This window comes from Cherax quadricarinatus, chromosome 33 (genome assembly GCF_038502225.1).
Source record: "Cherax quadricarinatus isolate ZL_2023a chromosome 33, ASM3850222v1, whole genome shotgun sequence".
NCBI classification, from domain to species: Eukaryota; Metazoa; Arthropoda; class Malacostraca; order Decapoda; family Parastacidae; genus Cherax; species Cherax quadricarinatus.
In genome coordinates this window covers 28,733,682-28,760,451 of record NC_091324.1, presented here as the reverse complement: position 1 = coordinate 28,760,451, position 26,770 = coordinate 28,733,682, and the positions used below count along the sequence as shown (strand labels likewise).

Below are 26,770 nucleotides of genomic sequence, written 5' to 3'. Positions count from 1 at the left end.
TCACTCTCCATGGCAGTGTACATTACTCAAAAGACGTGGTGATTATTACAACAGTCAACCTAGAGCAAGACAGAAAGGACTAAGTTTATTATTGGTCAAAAGTGAAGCTTTTAACCAATAAATCCACTAGAATACAAGGCAGGCATGTACTTACAGTAGTGTTGGGAGCTGCGAGTCGAGTGATTTACTGTTTGACCAGAGCCCCATACGTCACCTTTCGAGGGGGGGGGAAGAGGGAGGGGAAGGGATAGCGGGAGCTAGACTGACCCTACGTTAACAAGCAGCCGGCAATCAAACTATCACTAGGGGTGGGGGGGGAGAAAAGGCGGGAAAAACGGGAGCGTGACTTACCCTACCTTAACTAGCAGCCGGTAATGAAACTATTGTTAATATATTGCTACTCCTATCTATTGAACTTTTCCCTCACAGTTGACTTCACCCATAAGACACCTGGTGTCGTTGTACCTTTATTTATTTATTTATTTATTTATTTATTTAATAATTTGAACATACATACAGAGGTACAAAAAAAATACAGGTAAGAGCAGCATGCCAAAGCCACTTGTATGCATAGCATTACGGGCAGGCTTAAAATTAACTTAAGATTAACTAAGCAATGATGTAAACAGTGATAAAACATTATTGTAAACAGATAACAATAAAGCACAAATGAGTATTACAAAGACAGGTCATATGGTTGCATGCATTGCTGTACATTCAGTGGAATGGAGTATTCTGTTAGGTAGTGTATTTAAAAAATAACAAAGTTAGATTGGGTCTTAGGTTTAACATTTATGTGATATAATTGTGAGAAACATTTAAGATATACAATTTATAAGGTTCAGTTATTCAGTATTTATTTGGTTTTGGGCGAGTAAGTGATCTTTGAGAAGAGACTTGAATTTATAAATGGGTAGTATTTCTTTTATATTTACAGGTAATGAATTCCAGATTTTAGGGCCTTTTATGTGCATTGAGTTTTTGCATAGCATGAGATGGACACGAGGAACATCAAAGAGTGATCTGTGCCTTGTGTTATGGTCATGTGTTCTGTTGAGGTTGGCAAGGAGATGTTTGAGGGGAGGGTTAATATCAGAGTTAAGTGTTCTATGTATGTAATAGGTGCAGTAATAAGTATGGATGTTTTGTATGGTGAGTAGGTTTAGTGTTTTGAATATTGGTGGAGTGTGCTGCCTGTAGTGGGAATTTGTTATCATTCTGACTGCAGCCTTTTGCTGGGTAATTAGTGGTCTGAGATGGGTTAACTGTTGTTGAGCCTGTTCATCCATCAGTTCAAAATGGGTACCTGGGTGTTAGTTGACTGTTGTGGGTTGCATCCTGGGACAAAACTGGCCTAATTTGCCCGAAATGGTCAGCATAACAAGTGACTTTCTATATAGTAGTATGTCATTGATATCAGCTAGGCCTGTATACGATGTACATTTTTTTTTTTTTTTTTTTTTTTTAGCAAACTGGCCATGTCCCACTAAGGCAGGGTGGCCCAAAAAGAAAAATGAAAGCTTTTCTTTTTAAATTTAGTAATTTGTACAGGAGAAGGGGTTACTAGCCCTCTTGCTCCCGGCATTTTAGTTGCCTCTTACAACACGCATGGCTTAGAGGAAGAATTCTGTTCCACTTCCCCATGGAGATAAGAGGAAATAAACAAGAACAAGAATTAGAAAGAAAATAGAAGAAAACCCAGAGGGGTGTGTGTGTGTATATATATGCTTGTACATGTATATGTAGTGTGACCTAAGTGTAAGAAGTAGTAGCAAGACTTACCTGAAATCTTGCATGCTTGAGACAGAAAAAAGACACCAGCAATCCTACCATCATGTAAAAGAAATACTGGCTTTCATTTTACACTCACTTGGCAGGACGGTAGTACCTCCCTGGGTGGTTGCTGTGTACCAACCTACTACCTACAGCAAATAAAGTTATTATTATTATATTATTATTGTTCCAGTCAACCAGACTTATAGCTGCTTTGCTAGTATTCCTTATATTCTATTAATTGCATAAAAGAAGCTGCCCATTTACCTATTTCAACTACCCAAAAAAGTGTAAACATTCCTAGCATTAAAAAAAATTTCCTCTGTTCATTAGTTATGTCCCCAGGCTTGTTGTCCATTTTTAATTTTTATTCACACAAACAATAGAAGATTTACTGTTATGCAGACTACTGCATTATTGTAATACAGTCTCTCCTCACTTAATGATGCAATTTCATTCCTAAGACTATGTCGGTAAACGAATTCGTTGCTTAGCAAGGGATGTAAATATACTATAATGGTAGTGGGTTTGTGTCGGCCATCTTTGATATTGTTTTAATGTCACCTTTGCACCATTTATAACATTTTTAGTATATGTATTTTTAAATGTTTGTACAGAAGTGTACTATATATTGTAATAAACAGAATGGAGGAAATCAGCTCTAATATACATTACATTATTTAGGTTTGTATACTAATCAGAGAGCATGTTGTAAGTCTGAGTCATTGGTAAACGAGTACATCGCTAAGTGAGGAGAGACTAATTGTTTAAATAATGTCAGTGCATTCCTAAACACATACATGTATTAGACTTGCCAGTTGGACACGTATTGGATGAGTGATATTTTTGTGTACTCTGGAAAAATTTAACATTTCCACTACTATGAGCTCTTATTTCAAGCTACTTTGAGTCCTGCAACCAATCACAATCTTCTCTCTCTGTAATATATCTTCCATTCTATCAAATGAAATAAAAAAAAAAAAAAAAAAAGAATCCAACCGTAAATTGCTCCTTATGGGAATAGACTTTATCTCACGTTTACATTGTGCATGTGTCTACTTAATATTTGTGAAATTCTAACTTGAGCTTTATTGCCTTTAGAAAAAATTGGAGATAAACTAGCTAGAATAGAAGACAAGATGCAAGTAAATGATGACGACGACGATGATGATGATGATGATGATGATGAGGAGGAGGATGAAGATGAGGATGACGAGGATGAGGACGAGGACGAAGAGGAGGTTGAGGATGAAGAAGATGAGGACGAGGATGAGGACAATGATAAAGACAACGAAGATGAGGATGTAGAGGAGGAGGAGGAGGAAGAGGAGGTTATCAAAAGTAAGTTGTTTGTTTTTTTTGTACAATATCCTGGCTAAATTTGCATTGGTTGGCTTCTAGCCCTTGCCAAAGCCACTTTTGACTGAGTTGACTTGAATTAGCCCTGTCATGTCTTTTACAACCAAGTGTGGAGTTTGCCTCCACTGTGTCCTTGCTCAGCTTATTCTTTTTTATCAATCGTGTTGTAAACCTTTCCTATAGCCCTGTGGCTCGTAAGGGTGTGTAATATCTAACTCTGCCCCCTCTTATTGCTTTAGTGCGTCGTCGTGGTCCAGGTCCATGATGTTCTTCGTGTCTTCAGAGACTTGAGACCTAGTTCTCAAATTCTTTGTTGTTTATTTCCCCCTAATTTAGGTACCATTCTTTATGCATTTATTTACCTCTGTGTTTTGCCTTTTGCTGTACATTGACACTGCATATTTAAGAATGGGTCACACTTTTGAGATAGTGTGTTTTGAGCGAATTTGTATATGTTCCTGAATACAAGTTTGAGAGAAGGGGTTGGGATCCCTGCTCTCAAACTTGCTCTTAGGGTCATAAAATTAAAAAAAAAAAATGAAATGGTAGAGTATCTTTTTCTTAAGGTAATGAAGCCAAAGGTACCAAATTTGATGGAAAACTGACAAAATAACGCTTTAGTAAGTTTTGCTGCATCGGCAGTATTTACACTTTGGGGATTTCGCCCACTTTGAGTCTGATTTTAGTCCAGTTACATTATTCTAGTCAACCAAATTCTTAGCTGTTTTGCTGGTATGGCTTTCATTCTATCAATTGAGTACAAGAACCCTTCAAGGAAGGTTCCTTGATGTTGGTGAGGGGCTCTTGATTTAGGGAATTGGATCTGTGCTCCAGTTCCCCGAATTAAGCCTGAATGCCTTCCACATCCACCCCCCAGGCGCTGCATAATCTTCCGGGTTTAGCGCTTCCCCCTTGATTATAATAATAATAATAATGAGTACAAGGAACCACCCATTCACCTATTTCAACTACCCAGTAGTCATTAGAAATTGGTAATTTGGCCAATTTCACACAAAATTCAAGAAGTGCCAATTTCAAAATAGGGTCCAGAATGAACAATGCAGACATTCCTGTCACTAAAATAACATTTCCTCTGTTCATTAGTTACGTCCCTAGGCCTCTCCAATATTACTCATGATTTCCATTTAAAATTTTTATTCATACAAAAAAAATAGAAAATTTACTGTTATGCAGGCTACTGCATTATTGTAATAATTGTATAAATAAATGCATTCCTAAAAGCATGTTAGACTGGACAGATGGACGTATGTTGGATGACTGACATCATTTGTGTACTCTGGAATATCGGCAAAAATCGAACATTTCTGCTACTTTAAGCTCAATTTAAAGCTTATTTTAATCCTGAAACCATTCAAAATCCTCTGTTTCTGTGATATATCTTCCATTGTATCAATGAGACCAAGAATACAACCATAAAAGCCATATGAAAATACACCACAGTATTGCTGTTTTAAACCAAAAACATGGTCAGTTTTTCCCCCATTATGCACTGCTTGTTGCAGGATTTTTTTTTTATATGATGCACACTTACCACATAGACCCATTCTCATATCTAGGCCCAAATTTACTGCTCCCAGCTTTTCTGATTGAGAACTACGTGACTGACCCGGGTTTCAGAGCCATAGAACAAAGGGACTCGCCCCTCAAAGGGTTCAAAGGTTAACCTGTGTTGCTGTTGACCTTGTTAATGTGAGCTTTAGGGGACAGTTTGGGGGATTACAGTTTTTACCAGCCTTTCTATGAAAGTTATTTGACTTATTTGGCACTTTGTCTTCAGTATTGTTTGTTTATCATTTTAAGATTTTGAGTCTTTCCTCTATATTAGCACTTTGTAACTGGGGGGTGAGGTATGGTGGGGGGTTGAGTAATTTCCAGGGGAAAGTGCTGTTCATTATGGGGAAGGGGGCCTTGGAGGTTCAGTAATTTCCAGGGGGAGGTGTGAACCAAGAGCATAAAGAAGAAATGGCCTTTACATGTGTTTGTATATCCTTGTTTGGATTTTCATGGAGTGGGGGAAGATCTCGCTTATCAAAGATAGTTCAAAAAGTGAAAAATTTAGGTAAACCTCGTATTTTTGTCCCGGGGAGATTACACTTCAATTGATTGGTTTAATATATTGTGTTTGAATAACTGTATAATGTCTTTTAATTGCATCCCAGCACTAAATTTAATGCAAATCAAGACAGGTTAAAACAGCTGCTTGCTACATTGGATTGTAAACGTGCTTGGCTGATAGTACTTTGATATTAAGGTCATGTGGTTGTTTGTATGATCATGTGTTTATCAGAATAAAGTATTTTTAGTTACAGCTGAAGCCAGATCTCCATGAAAAGTTCCAATCTGAAGGATTTCAGCTGTCTTTAGCCTGTTGAATATCAAGAATCTGCAAGGAAAGGGCATCAACATCATTGCGCAATGCATCTTCATTCGAGCCTTCTTGGCCAAACTCAACATCCGGAAGGGTTGAATAGAGGATAGAAACAGGCTGTTTTGCAAATTTGGATTCCTCTGTCCTGCCTGGTCAGCTCAATTCCAGGTTGAGAGAGTCAGCACTCATCTGACTGAACATAAAACAGAATTCGTTTATTTATTTGCATGAAAAGTAACAAGACCTGAAAATTCATCAGGAACCCATTCCAATGTAATGTATCTAATGTTGTGGACAAAGTGCAGCAAGAGTTCCTTGAGATTACATTCACTTCCTGAGCTGAGGACTCATTCAAAACTGGATCTTGAGATGTTCTGGGTCAAATACCTTTGTGTTGACCCCATTCTTATATCAGGTTGTACAGGTTATTAAGAGCCACACATCTTTGTGAGGCTGCATGTTTTGAGCTAGCTATTGTCAAGACCAAATACAAACAAACTGTACATTGGAAGAGACTTGTACTGTGCTCTCTGGCATGTACCCATGTATTTGGGATCTGGTAGATCAGAAACAATGTCAGAAATCTTGTAAATGTGTTCTCACTTTGTGTTGTGTGTTTACAATTTGTTCCTCAAACAAACTCTTGAATAGTAAAAATTGATAGTCAAGAATGAAAATTAATTTCTCATGTGTATATTTTTTGTTCCAGCTTGCATTTGTAATCTATGTTCTATGTCTCTCTCTCAAGTCATCTGAGTCTAGGAATAGACAGTCCACTCATCCCTCTTTCCTGTCAGACTTCTGTTAATCTGTCATATAGTTCTACAAGCTTTATAAGTATGACATTTTGTTTGAATCTGTGTTTGATTTTGGGTGTTCTGAGGGATCCAGTACTTTAAAGATGATACAACAAGCCACTTTCTTATTTTTGAAAAGCAGGTAGGGACACTATTTCAGGGCTGGCTGTCATCTTGAATATGGTTCTGATATTAACCCTTTGACTGTTTCGGTCATATATATACGTCTTACGCGCCACTGTTTCAGACGTATTTAAACGCGTAAATTCTAGCGGCTTCAAATCAAGCAGGAGAAAACTGGTAGGCCCACGTGTGAGAGAATGGGTCTGTGTGGTCAGTGTGCACCACATAAAAAATCCTGCAGCACACAGTGCATAATGAGAAAAAACGGCTGACCATTTTGTTTGGATTAAAACGCCGACTTTGAGGTATTTTCGTATAGTATTTATCGTATTCTCGTTTTCATGGTCTCGCATGATAAAATAGAAAACATATTACAGAAATAGAGATGATTTTGATTACTTTCTCGATGAAAACGACCTTGAAATTGAGCTCAAAGTAGCGGAAACATTCAAATTTTACCAACGTTCAGGTATAAGCAAATCACACCACACGTCCAATACACTTCAACTGGGGAGCCTAATATTCTTTCACTAGTGCACTGATATTATACCATTTTTACAATAATGCAGTAGTCTGCAGAACAGTAAATTTTTTATTTTTTGTATGAATAAAAAATAAAAATAGAAAGCAATAGTATTATAAGAGGGGCTAGAGACGTGACTAATGAACAGAGGATATGTTATTTTAGTGCCGAGAATGTCCACATTGTTTATTCTGGACCCTATTTTGAAATTGGCATCTTTTTTATTTTGTGCAAAATTAGCCAAATTGCCAATTTCTGACCACTTTGTTGGGTAGTTCACATCGGTAAGTGGGTGGTTTCTTGTACTCAACTGATAGAAAAAATGGAGTTCTAAAGAAATAGCTACAAGTTTGGTCAATTGGAACAACGGAACTGGTCAAAAACAGGGCTCAAAGTTGACGAAATCGCTGATGCGTATGTCATCGAGACCGCTAACTTCGCGGGAGCATAATTCCGTGAGTTTTCGACCAAATTTCGTACTTTTGGTGTCATTCTCTATCATTTCATAAGAAAAAATAATTTTTTTTTTTTTAAATTTTGCGACATAGAATGACAGTTTCAGAAAGGGGCTTGCGACAGTCAAAGGATTAAATTTGCCAACTCCCAGTTGTGCAATGCTTCACCAATCATTGAAGATTTCAGCTCTTAATATTGTTGTGATATTTCATCTGGTTCTGATGTCTTGGGCTGTATAGTCCTTGTGGCTTAGCACTTCTTTTTGATTATAATAATAATCTAATGTCTTGGATGACTTGGCTTATCATTCTCTCTCTCTCTCTCTCTCTCTCGCTCGCTCGCACACACTCTCGCGCACTCGCTCGCACGCTCTCGCTCGCACGCTCTCTCTCGCTCGCACGCTCCCCCTCTCTCGCTCGCACGCTCCCCCTCTCTCGCTCGCACGCTCCCCCCCTCTCGCTCGCACGCTCCCCCTCTCTCGCTCGCACGCTCCCCCCCTCTCGCTCGCACACTCCCTCTCTTGCTCGCTCCCTCTCTCGCGCACACCCTCTCTCGCTCGCACGCTCTCTCGCTCGCTCCCTCGCTCGCACGCTCCCTCCCTCTCTCTCTCGCACGCTCCCTCTCTCTCGCACGCTCCCTCTCTCGCATGCTCCCTCTCTCTCGCACGCTCCCTCTCTCGCACGCTCCCTCCCTCGCACGCTCCCTCTCTCGCACGCTCCCTCTCTCTCGCATGCTCCCTCTCTCGCACACTTGTGCTCTAGCTTTCTCTAGCTCTTGTTTCTCTATAGTGCTCTCTCTAGCTCACTCTCTCTGGTTATGGCTCTTGCTCATTGGGTTAAGCTTGTTACATACCTCTGTTATTTCTCCAAAGTGTTTTCTCTTCTCGTTGTTATCACAATCCATTATGTTCTTCCTAACATGAAAAGAAAAATACTTGACTCTATCTGGCTGTTATGTCCTAGCTGAATATCATTATTTCTGGCTCTAGCATGCGAAGTTTGGGTCTTTTTTCCATTCTCCATAGATTTGTTTTCTACAATTTTGCATTCTAGTATTGATGATTGAATCACGAACTGTTCTTGTAGCTTTTTGTAATCTCTGTCCTGGTATCTTTTCTTTTACTTGTTTGAACTCCTGTTTGAAAATCAGTGTTCTTGTTTGTAGTCCAGTTGCTATATAATGCATTAGATTAGTAGTTTATTAACATTTTTATAAATTTTGTGAATATAGGTCTTTAGGTAAAGCTTTATTCTGTATATCACTGTCAAGGAAGTAGTGGTTGAGATGGTTGAGCTACATAGTGTTTTTTTTTTTTTTTTTTTCAGATGTGAGCACTCCAAAAATGACTGAAAATCTCTCAAAGCAAAAAATCCTTTCAAAGGATTCTAATGTTGGAGAACCTAACTCTGTAGAAGTCAAAACACCCAAAGCAGAGGGAAAGAAAATTAAAAAGGCTAAAACTCCAAAGCAGGAAGTAAAAATGCCGGATAAACAGAAAGGTAAACTTGGTATTCTTGAGAAGACTCCAGTGAAGCAAGAAACAGAAGCACAAAAGAACAAAACTGCTAAAGATGTGAATGCTATGAATGGGGTAAGAAACTTGTGAATTAATTACTACACTCAAAATTTTTTACAAAAATTTAACTTTAATACCCTTATTATAAAAAACTAATTATATGAGATTCAAATATTTGAAAGTTTTCCTGTGTCAATAAGTTGTAAAGAATTGTTACATTTTTAGATTGTTAGTGAAGTAGCCTAAGAACTCAAAAAGGTTTAAGGTATAATTTTGTTTTAATTAGATGTTTAAACATTAGATAAATCAAAATAAATCAGAGGGTGTGTAAAGGAAGAAAGCTGAAAGTGAACATAAATAAGAGTAAGGTGATGAGGGTATCAAATGAGTTAAGTAAAGAAAAATTGGATATTACATTGGAGGGAGGGAGTGAATTTTTTTTAACAAGTTGGCCGTCTCCCACCGAGCCAGGGTGACCCAAAAAGAAAAGAAAAAATCCCCAAAAAGAAAATACTTTCATCATCATTCAACACTTTCACCTCACTCATACATAATCACTGTTTTTGCAGAGCTGCCCAGAACACGACAGTTTAGGAGCATATACGTATAAAGATACACAACATATCCCTCCAAACTGCCAATATCCTAAACCCCTCCTTTAAAGTGCAGGCATTGTACTTCCCGTTTCCAGTACTCAAGTCTGGTTATATAAAAATAACTGGTTTCCCTGAATCCCTTCACTAAATATTACCCTGCTTACACTCCAACAGCTCCTCAGGTCCCAAATACCATTAGTCTCCATTCACTCCTATCTAACACGCTCGCGCATGCTTGCTGGAAGTCCAAGCCCCTCGCCCACAAAACCACCTTTACCCCTCTCCCTCCAACCTTTTCGAGGATGACCCCTACCCCACCTTCCTTCCCATACAGATTTATACGCTCTCCATGTCATTCTACTTTGAATGAAAGTGTGAGCATTTTATGGGAGTGTATGGAGATGAACTGTTTTTGTTACCTGACAAGCTGTTGGAGTGTGAGCAGGGTAATATTTTGTGAAGGGATTCAGGGAAACTGGTTAGCCAGACTTGAGTCCTGGAGGTGGGATGTACAATGACTTAACTTTAAAGTAGGGGTTTGGGATATTGGCTTTTGGAGTAACATCTAAATTGTCGTATCTGAGTGCCTCTGGAAAGACAGTGATTGTGTGAATGATTGTGAAAGTGTTTATTTTTTGGGGTCGCCCTGATTTGGTGGGAGACGTCTGACGTGTCGAGAAATATCAATATAGCCTCTTTAAAGCATATTCCTGAATGCTTTGGTAGATAAATGTAACAAAAAATATTGGAGGGACAAGTGGAGTCCGTATTGATACTTGCGTAATACAAATGTTCAATAATCTGGAGTAGATACTTTGAGAAAGAATATTTGTAATGACTACAAATGTGAGGGGCTTGAGCATCCAACAGACGTGTTAGAGTGAGTGCAAGCGAGTACTTTTTGTGACTTGACATGCTGTTGAGCAAGATAACATTTATGAAGGGATTTAGGGAAATCGGTTAGCCAGATTTGAGTTTTTGAGGTGTGAAGCACAGTACCTGCACTGCGAAGTTAGGGCAGGAATATTACATTTTAGAAGTGCATCTGAGCTGTAAAGTTAGCTTGCCTCTGGCTAGAGGGTGTTGAAGTGAGTGATGGTGAAACTTTTCTTCTATTTTTGGGTCATCCAACTTTGGTGGGAGATGGCTGGTGTGTTAAAAAATCTTCTTATACCAATATTCAGTATTAATTTCATATTCAGATATTTTGTTAGTTTTGATTGAGGATTCTCTCATTATACAGTAGTTTGACTAAACATCAGTAAAGGAAAAAATTAATTTTCATGCCTAAAGAAATAAAGGATGAGTGCTAGCTTTGTGAATATGAAGATCATAGTAAACCTAAAGCCCAAATGCACTGCAATACTGTACTCTCAAAATATTTGCTTATGTGGTAATGTTGGACTAGTAGGAAAATTAGAAACCATTAGCTAAAATTTATTTTTTTTCAACAAACCGGCCGTATCCCACCAAGGCAGGGTGGCCCAAAAAGAAAAATGAAAGTTTCTCTTTTTAAATTTAGTAATTTATGCGGGAGAAGAGGTTACTAGCCCCTTGCTCCCGGCATTTTAGTCGCCTCTTACAACATGCATGGCTTACGGAGGAAGAATTCTGTTCCACTTCCCCATGGAGGTAAGAGGAAATAAACAAGAACAAGAACTAGAAAGAAAATAGAAGAAAACCCAGAGGGATGTGTATATATATATATGCTTGTACATGTATGTGTAGTGTGACCTAAGTGTAAGTAGAAGTATCAAAACGTACATAAAATCTTGCATGTTTATGTTTATGAGACAGAAAAAAGAACACCAGCAATCCTACCATCATGTAAAACAATTACAGGCTTTCGTTTTACACTCAATTGGCAGGATGGTAGTACCTTCCTGGGTGGTTGCTGTCTACCAACCTACTACCTAGAATTAGCTAAAATATATTTATAAAATATATTTGGAGTGTGAGCAGGGTAATATTTAGTGAAGGGATTCAGGGAAACTGGTTATTTTTATATAGCCAGACTTGAGTCCTGGAAATGGGAAGTACAATGCCTGCACTCTAAAGGAGGGGTTTGGGATATTAGCAGTTTGGAGGGATATGTTGTGCATCTTTATATGTATATGCTTCTGAACTGTTGTGTTCTGAGCACCTCTGCAAAAACAGTGATTATGTGTGAGTGAGGTGAAAGTGTTAAATGATGAAAGTATTTTCTTTTTGGGGATTTTCTTTCTTTTTGGGTCACCCTGCCTCGGTGGGAGACGGCCGACTTGTTAAAAAAAAAAAAATTGTAAGTCATTCTTCATTGAATATCAACTCAAATGTGAAGTTCAGTTGAAGGAGGGAGTGAATGAGCCCTATTGAATAAGAGTGGGAAGCAGTTCGTTTGTATTTTGAAATAAGAGTTGTATATTTTGCTGTGAATGAGTAAATTTTCTATATGCTGCAGGAAAATGAACTTACAATGCAGATAAAGGCATATTCAAAATTATGGTGATGCTTGCTTAGTTTGTAACCAGCAAAAAAAAATTTTATATGGAACTTCAGGCAACTGTAGTACATGTCTCTTGTAGAGGTTTATAATTTGAAAAATATTTTTTTACTTCTCTAGCAAGTTGAAGTATAGAATGATTCTGTTGCATTAGCATTGCATTTCCTATGATGAGACTTGATTTGTCTTGCAGAAATCTCCAAAACAGGAAAAGAAATCAGTCACAAATGCAGGTAAATAACATTATTGTATTCTAGTATATTTAATTTGTTTATATTTTAGAGTTTTATACATTTTACAAATACTTGTATGAAATTTGTGGTTTTATATATACATAATTTTAGGTGTGCACTAGATGGAAATATAAACAGATTGATTAAAAAATTTATTGAATACCTGTGACATTCGTATGAATTACTTAATAAGGCATACAGGTGTTTATTGTTATTGTCTGGGACCAGGCCTTGATCCACCCAGGTAGTCACTACCGGCTGCACAAAGTCCTATGTACTTGCCACTGCCCATTTGATCGTGAATTCCCATTTGCCAGGCTTGCTGTCATTGGAAGTGATTTGTGTGTGCTGATTTTGGACCAGTTTTGCTAGAATTTTCTTGGTGTATATTATAATGATTTTTGTTGTTTGCATTCCTTGGTAGTACAAGTTGAGGGACATTAAATGTTTCAGTAATCTAGGTGCTGTACTGAATTTATACTTGCCTTGAAGCTTCTCTGCACATTTCTAAATTTGTAGTTTTGCCCAGCTTAAAAGTAGCAATATTCTTCATTGCCAGTGCAGTGGACAAGTCTTGTAAAACAAATCTTAACATTGAGAATAAACTCGAGAAAGAATTCTACAACTCACGAACTCTCAAGTCAACTGGTTTGCTGGCAGCAGCAAGTCTAGTAAAGCAAGTGCATGCAGTAGGGCCCCACTTGTATGGTTAGGTTCCAAGTTACCATCGTGAAATGGAACGTCCTCTTTTTTCCACTTATAAATGCATATAAATGTCAGATAACAAGTTTACACCATGTATTAAGCTAGCAACAAAACTAGGCATTAAAAACTATAAAAGTAAAATATACATAGTGCACTCATTACTTACCTTAAAATATGTGTACAGTAGGGCCCCACTTTACAGCCTTTCGCTTTACGGCGTTCCGCTAATATGGTCATTTCAAATTATGACCAAAACTCGCTATACGGCTCCCCCCACCTGACTTTCTGATACGGTCAACGCACCCCACCCTGTCTGTTGACATTCTCTGTGAGATCCGTAAGCACCAAGTCTCCATTATGTCTGGGAACTCTTAAAATTTCAAGTGTTTTTAAAAGTTATTTCATATTTTATATATACTCTGATAATTATACTTTTGTATACCTGTACCTAAATAAACTTGCATACTGTGCTTGCGTGCAGGTACACATTAAAATCAGTAAGAGTATCTTATATCTCGAGACGTCATATTAGTAATGATAATAATCGCCGAGTCTCATTTAAATGCCGTATATTACGTTAATATACACATTTTCATTAATCCATCTATGATATTTTTTCAAAATTATATAATAAACACGATGCATAACATATAAAGATGATAAATACACCCCACAGTAGAATAAATAAACATAAATATGAGATGTCGTAGCCAGACGACTTGCACAAATGACGCCATATTAGAAATAATAATAATAATCACCGAGTCTCATTAAATCTCATATATTACGTTAATATACACATTTTCATTAATCCATCCATGATATTTTTTTCAAAATTATATAATAAAAATGATATATAACATATACAGGTCTCCCTCAACATTCACGAGGGTTAGGGGATCAAGAGCCTCGTGAATGTTGAAAAGTCGCGAATGTTTGGTGCCCCAATATATTGTAGGGAAATATAATACAATACTGCTTCCTTAACTTGTCGAACCATGAACAATCATAAAATACATGAAAACATCGTAAATTGTACTAAATACATACGTTATGCCTTAATAACATGTATGTTATTAAATACCACTGCCTCCACCACTGCGAGTCCCTACTACCCTCCCTCTGACCCCCCACAACTGGCAGCCAGCCCTCCCACCACTGTGTGGTGAGTGTTTTGTTTGTTCATTATTTGCTATTAAACTACAGTATAAATAATGTCAACCCATTTATGACTGCATATTGGAATGGTTATTCGGACAGGTATTGGAAGATGACATCATGTGTATACTCTTGAACACAGTAAAGAATCAAACATTTGTGCTACTGCTACTGCTAATATTAATAATAATAATAATAATAATAATAATAATAAATACATAAGAAGAATGTAGGAACACTGCAGAAGGCCTACTGGCCCATACGAGGCAGGTCCTTATCAAAACGATCTCTACCTAAAGCTACCCAAGAAATAACTCCCGTACCCCATGACACCAATCAAACCCAGCCCCTCCCACTCATATATTTGTCCAGTCTCTTCTTAAAGCTACCCAAGGTCCTAGCCTCTATCACCCCACTAGGAAGACTGTTCCACGCATCTTCAACTCTGTTAGAAAACCGGTACTTACCTATGTCCTTTCTAAATCTAAATTTATCTAACTTATATCCATTATTTCTGGTTCTTACCTGGTTCGACACCCTCAGTACTTTATTAATATCTCGCTTGTTTATGCCTGTCATCCACTTATACACTTCAATGATATCTCCTCTCATTCTACGCCTCTCCAGAGAGTGGAGATTTAAGGCTTTAAGTCTATCTTCATACGGGAGGTTCCTTACACAGTAAATCATTTTAGTCATTCTTCTCTGTATGTTCTCTAATGAGTCTATGTCCATCCTGTAGTAAGGAGACCAAAACTGAGCAGCATAATCTAAATGAGGCCTCACTAGTGATGTATAGAGCTGTAAAATAATTTTTGGACTTCTGTTACTTATACTTCTTGAGATAAATCCAAAGTAATCTGTTGGCCTTGTTGCACACACTAAGGCACTGCTGTCTTGGCTTTAGATTTCTGCTTACCATGACTCCCAAGTCTTTCTCACATTCTGTATGATCAAGTTCTACTTCACCTAGATTATAGCTTCGAGGGTTATTTTCATTACCAAGGGCAAGTACCTTACACTTATCCACATTGAACTTCATCTGCCATTTTTCAGACCAAGACATTAATTTGTCCAAATCGTCCTGGAGTTCATTGACGTCCTCCTCAGAGTGAATTATACGGCCTATCTTTGTATCATCAGCAAACTTACTCATGTCACTCATAATCCCTTCATCAAGGTCATTAATGTAAACTATGAACAAGAGTTATTTTCATATAGTCGGACTTGAGTCCTGGAAATGGGAAGTACAATGCCTGCACTTTAAAGGAGGGGTTTGGGATATTGGCAGTTTGGAGGGATATGTTGTGTATCTTTATATGTGTATGCTTCTAGACTGTTGTATTCTGAGCACCTCTGCAAAAACAGTGATAATGTGCGAGTGTGGTGAAAGTGTTGAATGATGATGAAAGTATTTTCTTTTTGGGGATTTTCTTTCTTTTTTGGGTCACCCTGCCTCGGTGGGAGAAAATGAACAAGAGAGGGCCTAAAACTGATCCTTGTGGAACGCCGCTAGTGACTAATCCCCCATTCAGATTTCACTCCATTAATGGTAACTCTATGCTTTCTATTGGTAAGCCATGCCTCAATCCATGCTAGAACTTTACCTCCTATACCATGAGCTGCCACTTTTCTTAAGAGTCTCTTGTGAGGTACTCTATCGAAAGCTTTACTAAAATCCAAATAAACAATATCATATTCCTTATCACTGTCAACTGCCTCAAATGTTCTATTGAAGAACGTCAGTAAGTTTGTCAGGCAGGAACGACCTCTCCTGAATCCATGCTGAGATTCATTTATCAAGTTATGCTCTTCAAGGTGACTTCTGATAATGTCAGCTATAATTGATTCTAATAACTTGCCCACTATAGATGTCAGGCTTATTGGATGGTAATTTGAAGGAGTGGACTTATCCCCTGATTTGAATATAGGAACCACATTAGCCATCTTCCACAACTCTGGCACAACACCAGTAAGGATGGACGCATTGAATACACTCGTTAATGGCTGACTAAGCTCTATCTTGCATTCCTTAAGTACCCTGGAAAAAAGCTCATCGGGTCCTGGGGACTTATTTTGCTTCAGTTTGTCTATCTGTTGAATAACCATGTCCCTCGTGACAGTAATATTAGTTAACTTAAATTCATCAGGAACTAAATAATTCTTAATTACTGGAATCTCATTTACATCTTCCTGTGTAAAAACTGACAAAAAATAGTCATTAAATAAGGAGCACATTTCCAGTTCGTTATCCGTCAGCTGTCCATTCCCAATTTTCAGAGGTCCTACTTTTTCCTTCACCTTCGTCCTATACACTTGAAAGAACCCTTTTGGATTAGTCTTTGATTCATTAGCAACTCTAATTTCATAGTCACGTTTAGCCTTTCTAATCCCCTTTTTTACTTCCCTTTTAAGCTGAACATACTGGTCAGTAAGGTTAACCTCTCCTCTTCTGATGTGCCTATAAATTCCCCTTTTCTCCCCTAATAGATGCTTTAGCCTACTGTTAACCCATTTGGGATCATTATTATTAGACCTAATTTCTCTCTGGGGAATGTATATGGAGTGAGTATTAGTCTCCGTGCTATTCCAAACATTTCACAATAATTCATTGTATTTGGTGCTTGTAGATTGAGTGTGACTGGAGTGGTTGAGGCCTCTACCACTCCAGTCACACTCAATCTACAAGCACCAAATACAATGAATTATTGTGAAATGTTTGGAAGAGCACGGAGACTAATGCTCACTCCAGCATAAACAAAGCCACACTGACAATGCGTCAACCACTTCCTCCACCACTGCTTCAACCCTTGTATTTTTGTACAATTTCCTTCTTCAATTCTATCGTATTTATTATTATTATTATTATTATTATTATGATTATGATTATTATTATTATTTATTATTTATTATTATTATTATTATTATTATTATTATTATTATTATTATTATTATTATTAGCAGTAGCAGAAATGTTTGATTCTTTGCTGTGTTCAAGAGTAAACACATGATGCCACCTTCCAATACCTGTCTGAATAGCCATTCTAATATGCAGTCATGGATGGGTTTACATTATTTATACTGTAGTTTAATAGCAAATAATAAACAAAACACTCACCACACAGTGGTGGGAGGGCTGGCTGCCAGTTGCAGGGGTCGGAGGGAGGGTAGTAAGGACTCGTGGCGGTAAACTTAAATATGATTTGGTGGCTGGGAATTTGGCGGTTGGGAATTCGCAAATGTGTGAAGCCCGTGAAAGTTGAAAACGCGAATGTTGAGGGAGACCTGTAAAGATGATAAATACACCCCACAATAAAACAAATAAACATAAATATGAGATGTCGTAGCCAGATAACTTGTACAAGTGACGGCAAGAATAACATTTTCTCTAGTCTAACATAAGAGAAAATGTGTTGCTGGAGGTAATTGTAGAAAATTATTCCTTTCGTATGTAAGTAAGTTTATTCAGGTATACACAAATACAGTTACATAGATTATCATACATAACAGCATATGTGTAGGGAACCTAGGATAACCCAAAAAAGTCAGAGTGACTCATTTCCACTGCCTTCACTCAGAGCGTCATTTCTTCTAAAAATGGTGTTACACAAGAATGGGAGTGGTGGTCTTTATTTATTCTACCATATCAATGTAGACAACTTGTATACAATGTAACTTGTACACAAACCAGACGTGTGCACTTTTTGTTTACAAATTTTATGTTCGCCTGGTTTGTTTACATAACTCTGCACTTATCCTTTCTCATGTACTCATTCTCTCTCTCTCTCTCAATTATTCGTTTTATCTCGTTTACTCACCCTTGACCCTACATTAAGACTACAAATATTTTAAGGTAAGTAATGAGTGAACTGTATATGCATTTTATCATTCTGGGATGCTTAAATATCATAGAATAGTATGTGTGGGTGGAATGGCCTGGTATGGTAGCCCTGCTGACTACCATACACACCACACTTGATTTCTTACAATAAATAATACTCACCTCACCCTAGATTAAGACTACAAATACAGTGGACCCCCGGTTCCCGATGTTACCGGTATCCGATAAATTCGGTTTCCGATGCATTTGATCGAAAAAAATTTGCCTCACTTCCTGATACAAAACCCGGTATGCGATACGATTCGTACGAGACGTGTCCACTTGTGGCCTGAACTCCCCCGTGTGTACCAGTGTTTACAAGCCAGCCAGTGTGTGTGCATCTAAGGATACATTCGGTACATTCCATATTATCCATATTATCACTGTTTTTGGTGCTTGTTTCTGCAAAATAAGTCACCATGGTCCCCAAGAAAGCTCCTAGTGCCAAACCCTTTGAGACCAAGGGTGCTAATGACTGTTGAAATGAAGAAAGAGATAATTGCAAAGTACGAAAGTGGAGTGTGTGTGTCGGAACTGGTCAGGTTGTATAGTAAACCCCAATCAACCATCTCTACTATAGTGAGCAGGAAAACGGCAATCAAGGAAGCTGTTCTTGCAAAAGATGCAACTGTGATTACGAAACAGCGACCGCAAGTGTTAGAAAATGTTGAGAGACTATTATTGGTGTGGATAAATGAAAAACAGATAGCAGGAGATAGCATCTCTCAAGCGATCATTTGTGAAAAGGGTGATGAAAATCACCCTCGCACAGCTATTGCAAGCCATGCTGGTGACTGTTACACTGACAGTGTTCTGAAACACTTTAGGAAAGTCATAAAGGAACAAGAGGTACAGGCCTCTATGGACAGATATGTTGTGCGACAGAAGTCCAGTGACTCTCAAGCTGGTCCTAGTGGCATTAAAAGAAGGGAAGTAACCCCAGAAAAGGACTTGCTACCTCAAGTCCTAATGGAAGGGGATTCCCCTTCTAAACACTAAGACCATCCACACACCCCTCCTCCCATCCCATCAATCATCACCAGATCTTCAATAAAGGTAAGTGTCATGTAACTGTGCATGTCTTCTTCAGTTTGTGTGTATTAAAATTAATATTTCATGTGGTAAAAAAAATTTTTTTTCATACTTTTGGGTGTCTTGCACGGATTAATTTGATATCCATTATTTCTTATGGGGAAAATTGATTCGCTTTCCGATAATTTTGGTTTATGATGAGCTCTCAGGAACGGATTAATATCGTGAACCAGGGGTCCACTGTATTTTAAGGTAAGTAATGAGTAAACTGTGTATGCATTTTATCACTCTAGGATGCTTAAATGTAATAGATTATTAAGTGTAGGTGGGGTGGCTTGGTATGGTAGCCCGGCTGACTGCCATACATACCACACTTGATTTCTTACAATAAATACTACTTGTCTCACCCTAGATTAAGACTATAAATATTTTAAGGCAAGTAATGAGTGCACTGTGTGTGTATTGTATGTTTTTATTGTTCTTTTGATGCCTAGTTCTATTGCTAACTTAATATATGTTAGTGTAAACTTATCTAGTACAGTGGACCCTCAACCAGCGATATTAATCCGTTCCTGAGAGCTCATCGTTAATCGAAATAATTGTTAGTCAAGTTAATTTTCCCCATAAGAAATAATGGAAATCAAATTAATCCGTGCAAGACACCCCAAAGTATTGAAAAAAAAAATTTTACCACATGAAATATTAATTTTAATACACGCAAACTGAAGAAGACATGCACAGTTACATGACACTTACCTTTATTGAAGATCTGGTGATGATTGATGGGATGGGAGGAGGGGAGACCGTTGATCATCTTAGTGTTTAGAAGGGGAATCAATCCCCTTCCATTAGCACTTGAGGTAGCAAGTCTTTTTCTGGGGTTACTTCCCTTGTTCTTTTAATGCCACTAGGACCAGCTTCAGAGTCACTGGACTTCTGTCGCACAACATATCTGTCCATCTCGTTCCTTTATGACTTTCCTAAAGTGGTTCACAACATTGTCAGTGTACAGGTTGCCAACACGGCTTGCAGTAGCTGTGTCAGGGTGATTTTCATCAAAAAAGGTTTGCACTTCAAGCCACTTTGCACACATTTCCTTAATCTTAGAAGTAGGCAACTTCTTCAATTTCTCTATCCCCTCCTCCGAAGCAGTTTCCTCAGGTCTGCCCTCTTGCTGTTCAAGATGATCTAGCAGCTCATCAGTGGTTAGTTCTTCATTGTCCTCCTCCACCAGCTATTCCACATCCTCCCCACTAATCTCCAACCCCAAGGACTTCCCCAATGCCACAATGGATTTCTCAACTGGCATAGGATTCTCAGGGTTAGCTTCAAACCCTTCACAATCCCTTTTGTCTACACATTCTGGCCACAGTTTTTTTTCCAAGCAGAGTTCAAGGTCCTCTTAGTCACTTCCTCCCAAGCCTTATCTATAATGTTTACACAATTGAGGATGGTAAAATGATCTTTCCAAAACTCTCTTAGAGTCAGTTGAGTTTCTGAGGTCACTACAAAGCACCTTTCAAACATAGCTTTTGTGTACAGTTTCTTGAAGTTGGAAATGACCTGCTGGTCCATGGGCTGCAGGAGAGGAGTGGTATTAGGAGGCAAAAACTTCACCTTAATGAAGCTCATGTCCCTAGAAAGTCGCTCTGCCAAGTCTGAAGGATGACCAGGAGCATTGTCTAATACCAGGAGGCACTTAAGGTAATTTTTCTAATTTCTAGAAAAAGTCCCTAGTGACCCAACTGTTTTAGGCCTTACATTGTTTTTTGAACACTCACATACACCAATGGGGGCACACATCAACAAAGCCTGTCTTTCATGGCTTGTATTGGGACCTGAGTAATGTAGTGGCATAGAAAAGGTTTCAGTCCTTCACCTAGTGCACATACCCATAAATATGCCTTTACTGTTTGCCCGTTTATTTATCCATCTGAGCAGTTCTTGGTCTTATTACTTTTATACAAATCTTTCCTCCGTAAGCCGTGTTTGTCAACTAAAACGGGAACATTGTTTTTCCTGTAAAGATTACTAAAAAGAATGAAAACACTCAAATGTTAAGAAAGAGATGATTGTGGATGTTTTGAATGGAAGAAGTTCCTCAGAAACAAAGCTGATACAATGGAGAGGAATAAATGGGATTACAGGGGTTTCAATAAAGAGCTAAAGAAGGAGTCAATAATGTTGAAGGATAAGCTATGGCAGGAAGAGGGACTATAAATGTATTAATTCAAGGATTATGTGGAGTTATTGGATGTGAAAAGTGGGTTATAGTAAGCGTGTATGCACCTGGAGAAGAAAGAAGTGTAGAGGAGAGAGAGATTTTCGGAAATGTTGAGTGAATGCGTGGGGAGTTTTGAATCAAGTGTGAGAGTAATGGTGGTTGGGGATTTCAATGCTAAAGTGGGTAAAAATGTTATGGAGGGAGTAGTAGGTAAATTTGGGGTGCCAGGGGTAAATGTGAATGTGGAGCCTTTAATTGAGCTATGTGTAGAAAGAGATTTGGTAATAAGTAATACATATTTTATGAAAAAGAGGATAAATAAATATACAAGGTATGATGTAGCACGCAATGAAAGTAGTTTGTTAGATTATGTATTGGTGGATAAAAGGTTGATGGGTAGGCTCCAGGATGTACATGTTTATAGAGGGGCAACTGATATATCGGATCATTATTTAGTTGTAGGTACAGTTAGAGTAAGAGGTAGATGGGAAAAGAGGAAGGTGGCAACAACAAGTAAGAGGGAGGTGAAAGTGTATAAACTAAGGGAGGAGGAAGTTCGGGGGAGATATAAGCGACTGTTGGCAGAAAGGTGGGCTAGTGCAGAGATGAGTAGTGGGGGGGTTGAAGAGGGTTGGAATAGTTTTAAAAATGCAGTATTAGAATGTGGGGCAGACGTTTGTGGTTATAGGAGGGTGGGGGCAGGTGGAAAGAGGAGTGATTGATGGAATGATGAAGTAAAGGGTGTGATAAAAGAGAAAAAGTTAGCTTATGAGAGGTTTTTACAAAGCAGAAGTGTTATAAGAAGAGCAGAGTATATGGAGAGTAAAAGAAAGGTGAAGAGAGTGGTGAGAGAGTGCAAAAGGAGAGCAGATGATAGTGGGAGAGGCACTGTCAAGAAATTTTAATGAAAATTAGAAAAATTTTTGGAGTGAGTTAAACAAGTTAAGAAAGCCTAGGGAAAGTATGGATTTGTCAGTTAAAAACAGAGTAGGGGAGTTAGTAGATGGGGAGATGGAAGTATTAGGTTGGCTAGAATATTTTGAGGAGTTGAGGAAGAAAGGGAGGCGGTAATTTCATGCACTGGCCAGGGAGGTATACCATCTTTTAGGATGAAGAAGAGCAGAATGTAAGTGTGGGGGAGGTACGTGAGGCATTACGTAGAATGAAAGGGGGTAGAATTGATGAGGGAAAAAAGGTGAGTGGTGCATTGAGGTATGTGTTTAGTCAAAAAACGTTATCTATGGAGGCAAAGAAGGGAATGTATGAAAGTATAGTAGTACCAACACTTATATGGGTGTGAAGCTTGGGTGGTAAATGCAGCAGCGAGGAGACGGTTGGAGGCAGTGGAGATGTCCTGTCTAAGGGCAATGTGTGGTGAAGGTGTGGAGTTAATAAAAGTATTAGTCAGAGGGCAGAAGAGGGGTTGTTGAGGTGGTTTGGTCATTTAGAGAGAATGGATCAAAGTAGAATGACATGGAAAGCATATAAATCTATAGGGGAAGGAAGGCGAGGTAGGGGTCGTCCTCGAAAGGGTTGGAGAGAGGGGGTAGAGGAGGTTTTGTGGGCAAGGGGCTTGGACTTCCAGCAAGCGTGCGTGAGCGTGTTAGATAGGAGTGAATGGAAACGAATGGTACTTGGGACCTGACGATCTGTTGGAGTGTGAGCAGGGTAATATTTAGTGAAGGGATTCAGGGAAACCGGTTATTTTCATATAGTCGGACTTGAGTCCTGGAAATGGGAAGTACAATGCCTGCACTTTAAAGGAGGGGTTTGGGATATTGGCAGTTTGGAGGGATATGTTGTGTATCTTTATATGTATATGCTTCTAAACTGTTGTATTCTGAGCACCTCTGCAAAAACAGTGATTATGTGTGAGTGTGGTGAAAGTGTTGAATGATGATGAAAGCATTTTCTTTTTGGGGATTTTCTTTCTTTTTTGGGTCACCCTGCCTCGGTGGGAGACGGCCAACTTGTTGGAAAAAAAAAAAAAAAATTTCAGCCGCTTTGTGGTCCGAACTGGCAGCCTCACCATGCCTTATCACACTGCGAATGCCACTACGCTTCTTAAATCTCTAAAACCAACCTTTGCTGGCCTTAAATTCACTCCCATCAATAGTTGCTGGCATTTTTCTAATTAAATCGTCATGCAACTTCCTAGCCTTTTCAGATATGATCGCTTGAGTGATGGTATCTCCTGCTATCTGTTTCTCGTTTATCCACACCAATAAGAGTCTCTCAACATCTTATACTGCTTGCGATCTCAGTTTCGAAAACATAGTTGCACCTTTGGCAAGAACAGCTTCCTTGATTACCGTTTTCTTGCCCACATAGTAGCGATGGTTGATTGGGGTTTATTATACAACCTGACCAGTTCAGAGACACGCACTCCGCATTCATATTTAGCAATGATCTCTTTCTTCATCTCCATAGTAATTCTCACCCTTTTTGCTGTAGGGTTGGCACTAGAAGCTTTCTTGGGGCCCATGGTGACTTATTTTGCAGGTGCAATCACTACAAAGGCTGTGATAATATGAAATGTTCCAGTTGTATGTTTGGAAGCGACCGCAATGGCTGGCTTGTAAACACTGGCACCCACGGGACAAGTGAGGCGCGCTCAGGCGAAAGTGGAAGCGTCTCGTACGAAACGAATAGCGTTGGTCGGGTTTTTAAGCGCTAGTCGAGGCAAATTTTTTGCGTTAAATTGTATCGCTAGTCAGATTTATCGTTAATCGATGCCATCGCTGGTTGAGGGTCCACTGCATTTGTATGCATTTATAAGTGGAAAAAATTGGTGTTCCACTTTACGGCGATTTCCGCTTTACGGCGGTAGCCTAGAACCTAACCTGCCATATAAGTGGGCCCCTACTGTAGTTTTGTAGTTTTAATGTAGGGTGAGAGGAGAGTATTTATTGTAGAAAGTTACGTGTAGTAGCTCCTACACCTACACGAAATATACTACTTAAATTGCATGCCCCAGAGTGATGATTATTATTATTATTATTGTTACCATTGACATACCTTGTTCACTGAGTTTAATCATTTCTAACAACTAAACTTGGATGCCACTGTAAAAGAGACAACAGGATGCAGAAGATGTAAACAGATGAACGAGAATTAATAACTATATGCTTAGGGTTCAAACCATAAGTTCCCTCGTATTGTTTGAAGCTTTTACCACAATACAAACACCTTACATTGTGTACAAGTTGTCTTCTCGTTGGTGCAGTAGAATAAATAAACAGCACTCCTATTCTCATGCAACACACCATTTTTGGAGGGGAAAACACTACAATTGAAGGCATACGAAAGGAGCAATTTCCTACAGTTACCCCCAGTAATACTGTTGTGTACTTGTGTACACATTTTCTCTGGTGTTGGACTAGAGAAAACATAATTCGTGTTGTCACTCATAACAAGCCATGCAGGTACCACATCTCATATTTGTAAATTTTTTCTACTGTGGATGAATGTATTTTGTTTGTATGTTATGTAATGTGTTCCTTGTATAATTTTGGAAAAAGTATCGTAGATGGATTAATGAAAATGTCTATAGTAATGTAATTTATGATATTTAAAGTGCCCCATAGCAATTATTATTATTAATGTGGTGTCAAGACTAGTGAGACACTTAGTGATTTTAATGTGTACCTGCATGCCAACACTGTAAGTTTATTCAGGTACAGGTAAACATAAGTATAATTATCAGAGTATACTTAAAATACACAATAACTTTAAAACACTTGAAATCTTGGAAAGTTTCCAGATATAATGGAGAGACACGGAGCTCACGGAGGATATAAACAGTGGCGCTCAGAGACTGTATTAGTGAGTTGGGGGGGGGGCGTATGAGTTTTATTCATAATTTGAAATGTCTGTATTCGCTAAATGCTATAAAGCGGGGCCCTACTGTATAAGACGATGTAACAGGGATTGCCATAATGAACTTTTAATGAATTTGATTTTGATAATTGTTATGAAAAAATTGTATTCAGCATTGCCAACAGCAGCACGTGACAGACCTCTGCCTTGAAATCATTTACCAAATCACAAAAAGCAGTATCCAAAAAACAGAACTTCTAGTATTTGTATTACCACGAACAGAAATAGTCATATGTATGGCAGTGGCATTATTGCCTAAAAAAGGAAATCCTCTAGAGTGGTGGAAAGTAAATGTGATAATTCTTCTATCTCTGGCAAATCTAACCATTAAATCTCTTGAGTTCAGTCTCCTCATCCTCCCTCTTCACTGGAAAGTGAAAGCTTGTACAGCAATGGAGGGGACATCTATATACTCTCCTCATAGGAATAAATTAACTGCTAAAAATGATAGTAATGTGTCTTATATTCAGTATAAGAATAACAGTATAAGAATTTTTAATTTTAGCTATTAGAAGAGTGTATATTGTTTTTAATTTCAGTGGACCCTCGAATTTAGTAGTGCCATTTCTGTATGCAAAACTATTTTTATTATCTATAAAATGTATTGTTTGTTAATATTTTTGGGTGTCTGGAATGGTTTAATTGGATTTACATTATTTCCTATGGGAAATATTAACAAAACATACTTTTTATAGATAAAAATAGTTTTGCATACAGAAAAGGCACTACTAAATTTGGATAATGTATGTTTTTTTTTTTTTTTTCTATTTTTTTAATGTGGCTTTTTTAAAGTTTATAGAAGCTATAAACTGTACGTATAATGGAAATGTTAGCTAATTCAGTTTAATAATGGAGAGAGGTTCTTATTCATATTTGAACTATAATTTTAGAGTTTCATTTACCATTTATTACAATAATGTTTTTAGTTTTCTTAGTGTTTTTTATAACCTTAAATAGTATAATGAGTGTTTTTTATTTTTTTTTTTTTAATTTTGTTTAACTGGAAATTATTCAGATTTTTCACAATTGATTTTTGATTGTCTTAATCAGGTGATATATATATATGGATTCAAAATTTATCCTTTTTCAATTTGTAAACATCATGGTGGTGTCTAATTAGCAATGAATAAGGACATTTGTATCTCAGGGAAGTTTAGTTATTAATATTTAACATCCCTTAGTTAATACTTATTTAGCAATAAATATTTCCTTGTATATTAGCCCCTTGACTGTCACAACCCCAAATCCTGAGGTGTCTCCTGGTGTTGCAAAATTTCCAAAAAAAAAAAAAAAAAAAATGAAATGATAGAGAATCTTTTCCCGATTGTAATGACATCAAAAGAATGAAATTTGATGGAAAACTGACGGAGTTATGCTCTCGCAAAGTTAGCGACCTTGGCAATATTTACAAATCAGCGTTTTCGCTCGCTTCGAGCCCTATTTTCGGCTAATTCCATTGTTCCAGTCGACCAAACTCATAGCTATTTCTTTAGAACTCCATTTTTTTCTATCGACTGAGTACAAGAAACTGCCCATTTACCGATTTCACTACCCAATTAAGTGGTCAGAAATTTGCTATTTGGCCAATTTCATGAAAATTAAAAAATGACAATTTCAAAATAGGGTCCAGAATGAACAATGCAGA

At 38.0% G+C, this 26,770-nt stretch overlaps 1 protein-coding gene across 1 annotated transcript in view; it reads left to right on the top strand.

The window, feature by feature from the left end:
• Positions 1-26,770, top strand: part of Fkbp39 (FK506-binding protein 39kD) — an 88,397-nt gene that overhangs the window by 26,879 nt on the left and 34,748 nt on the right. Inside the window, exons 5-7 of the mRNA XM_053783856.2 lie at positions 2,875-3,114; positions 8,746-9,011; positions 12,208-12,247. Of these exons, the coding sequence (XP_053639831.2) occupies positions 2,875-3,114; positions 8,746-9,011; positions 12,208-12,247 (546 nt within the window). The remainder of the gene's footprint in view (positions 1-2,874; positions 3,115-8,745; positions 9,012-12,207; positions 12,248-26,770) is intronic.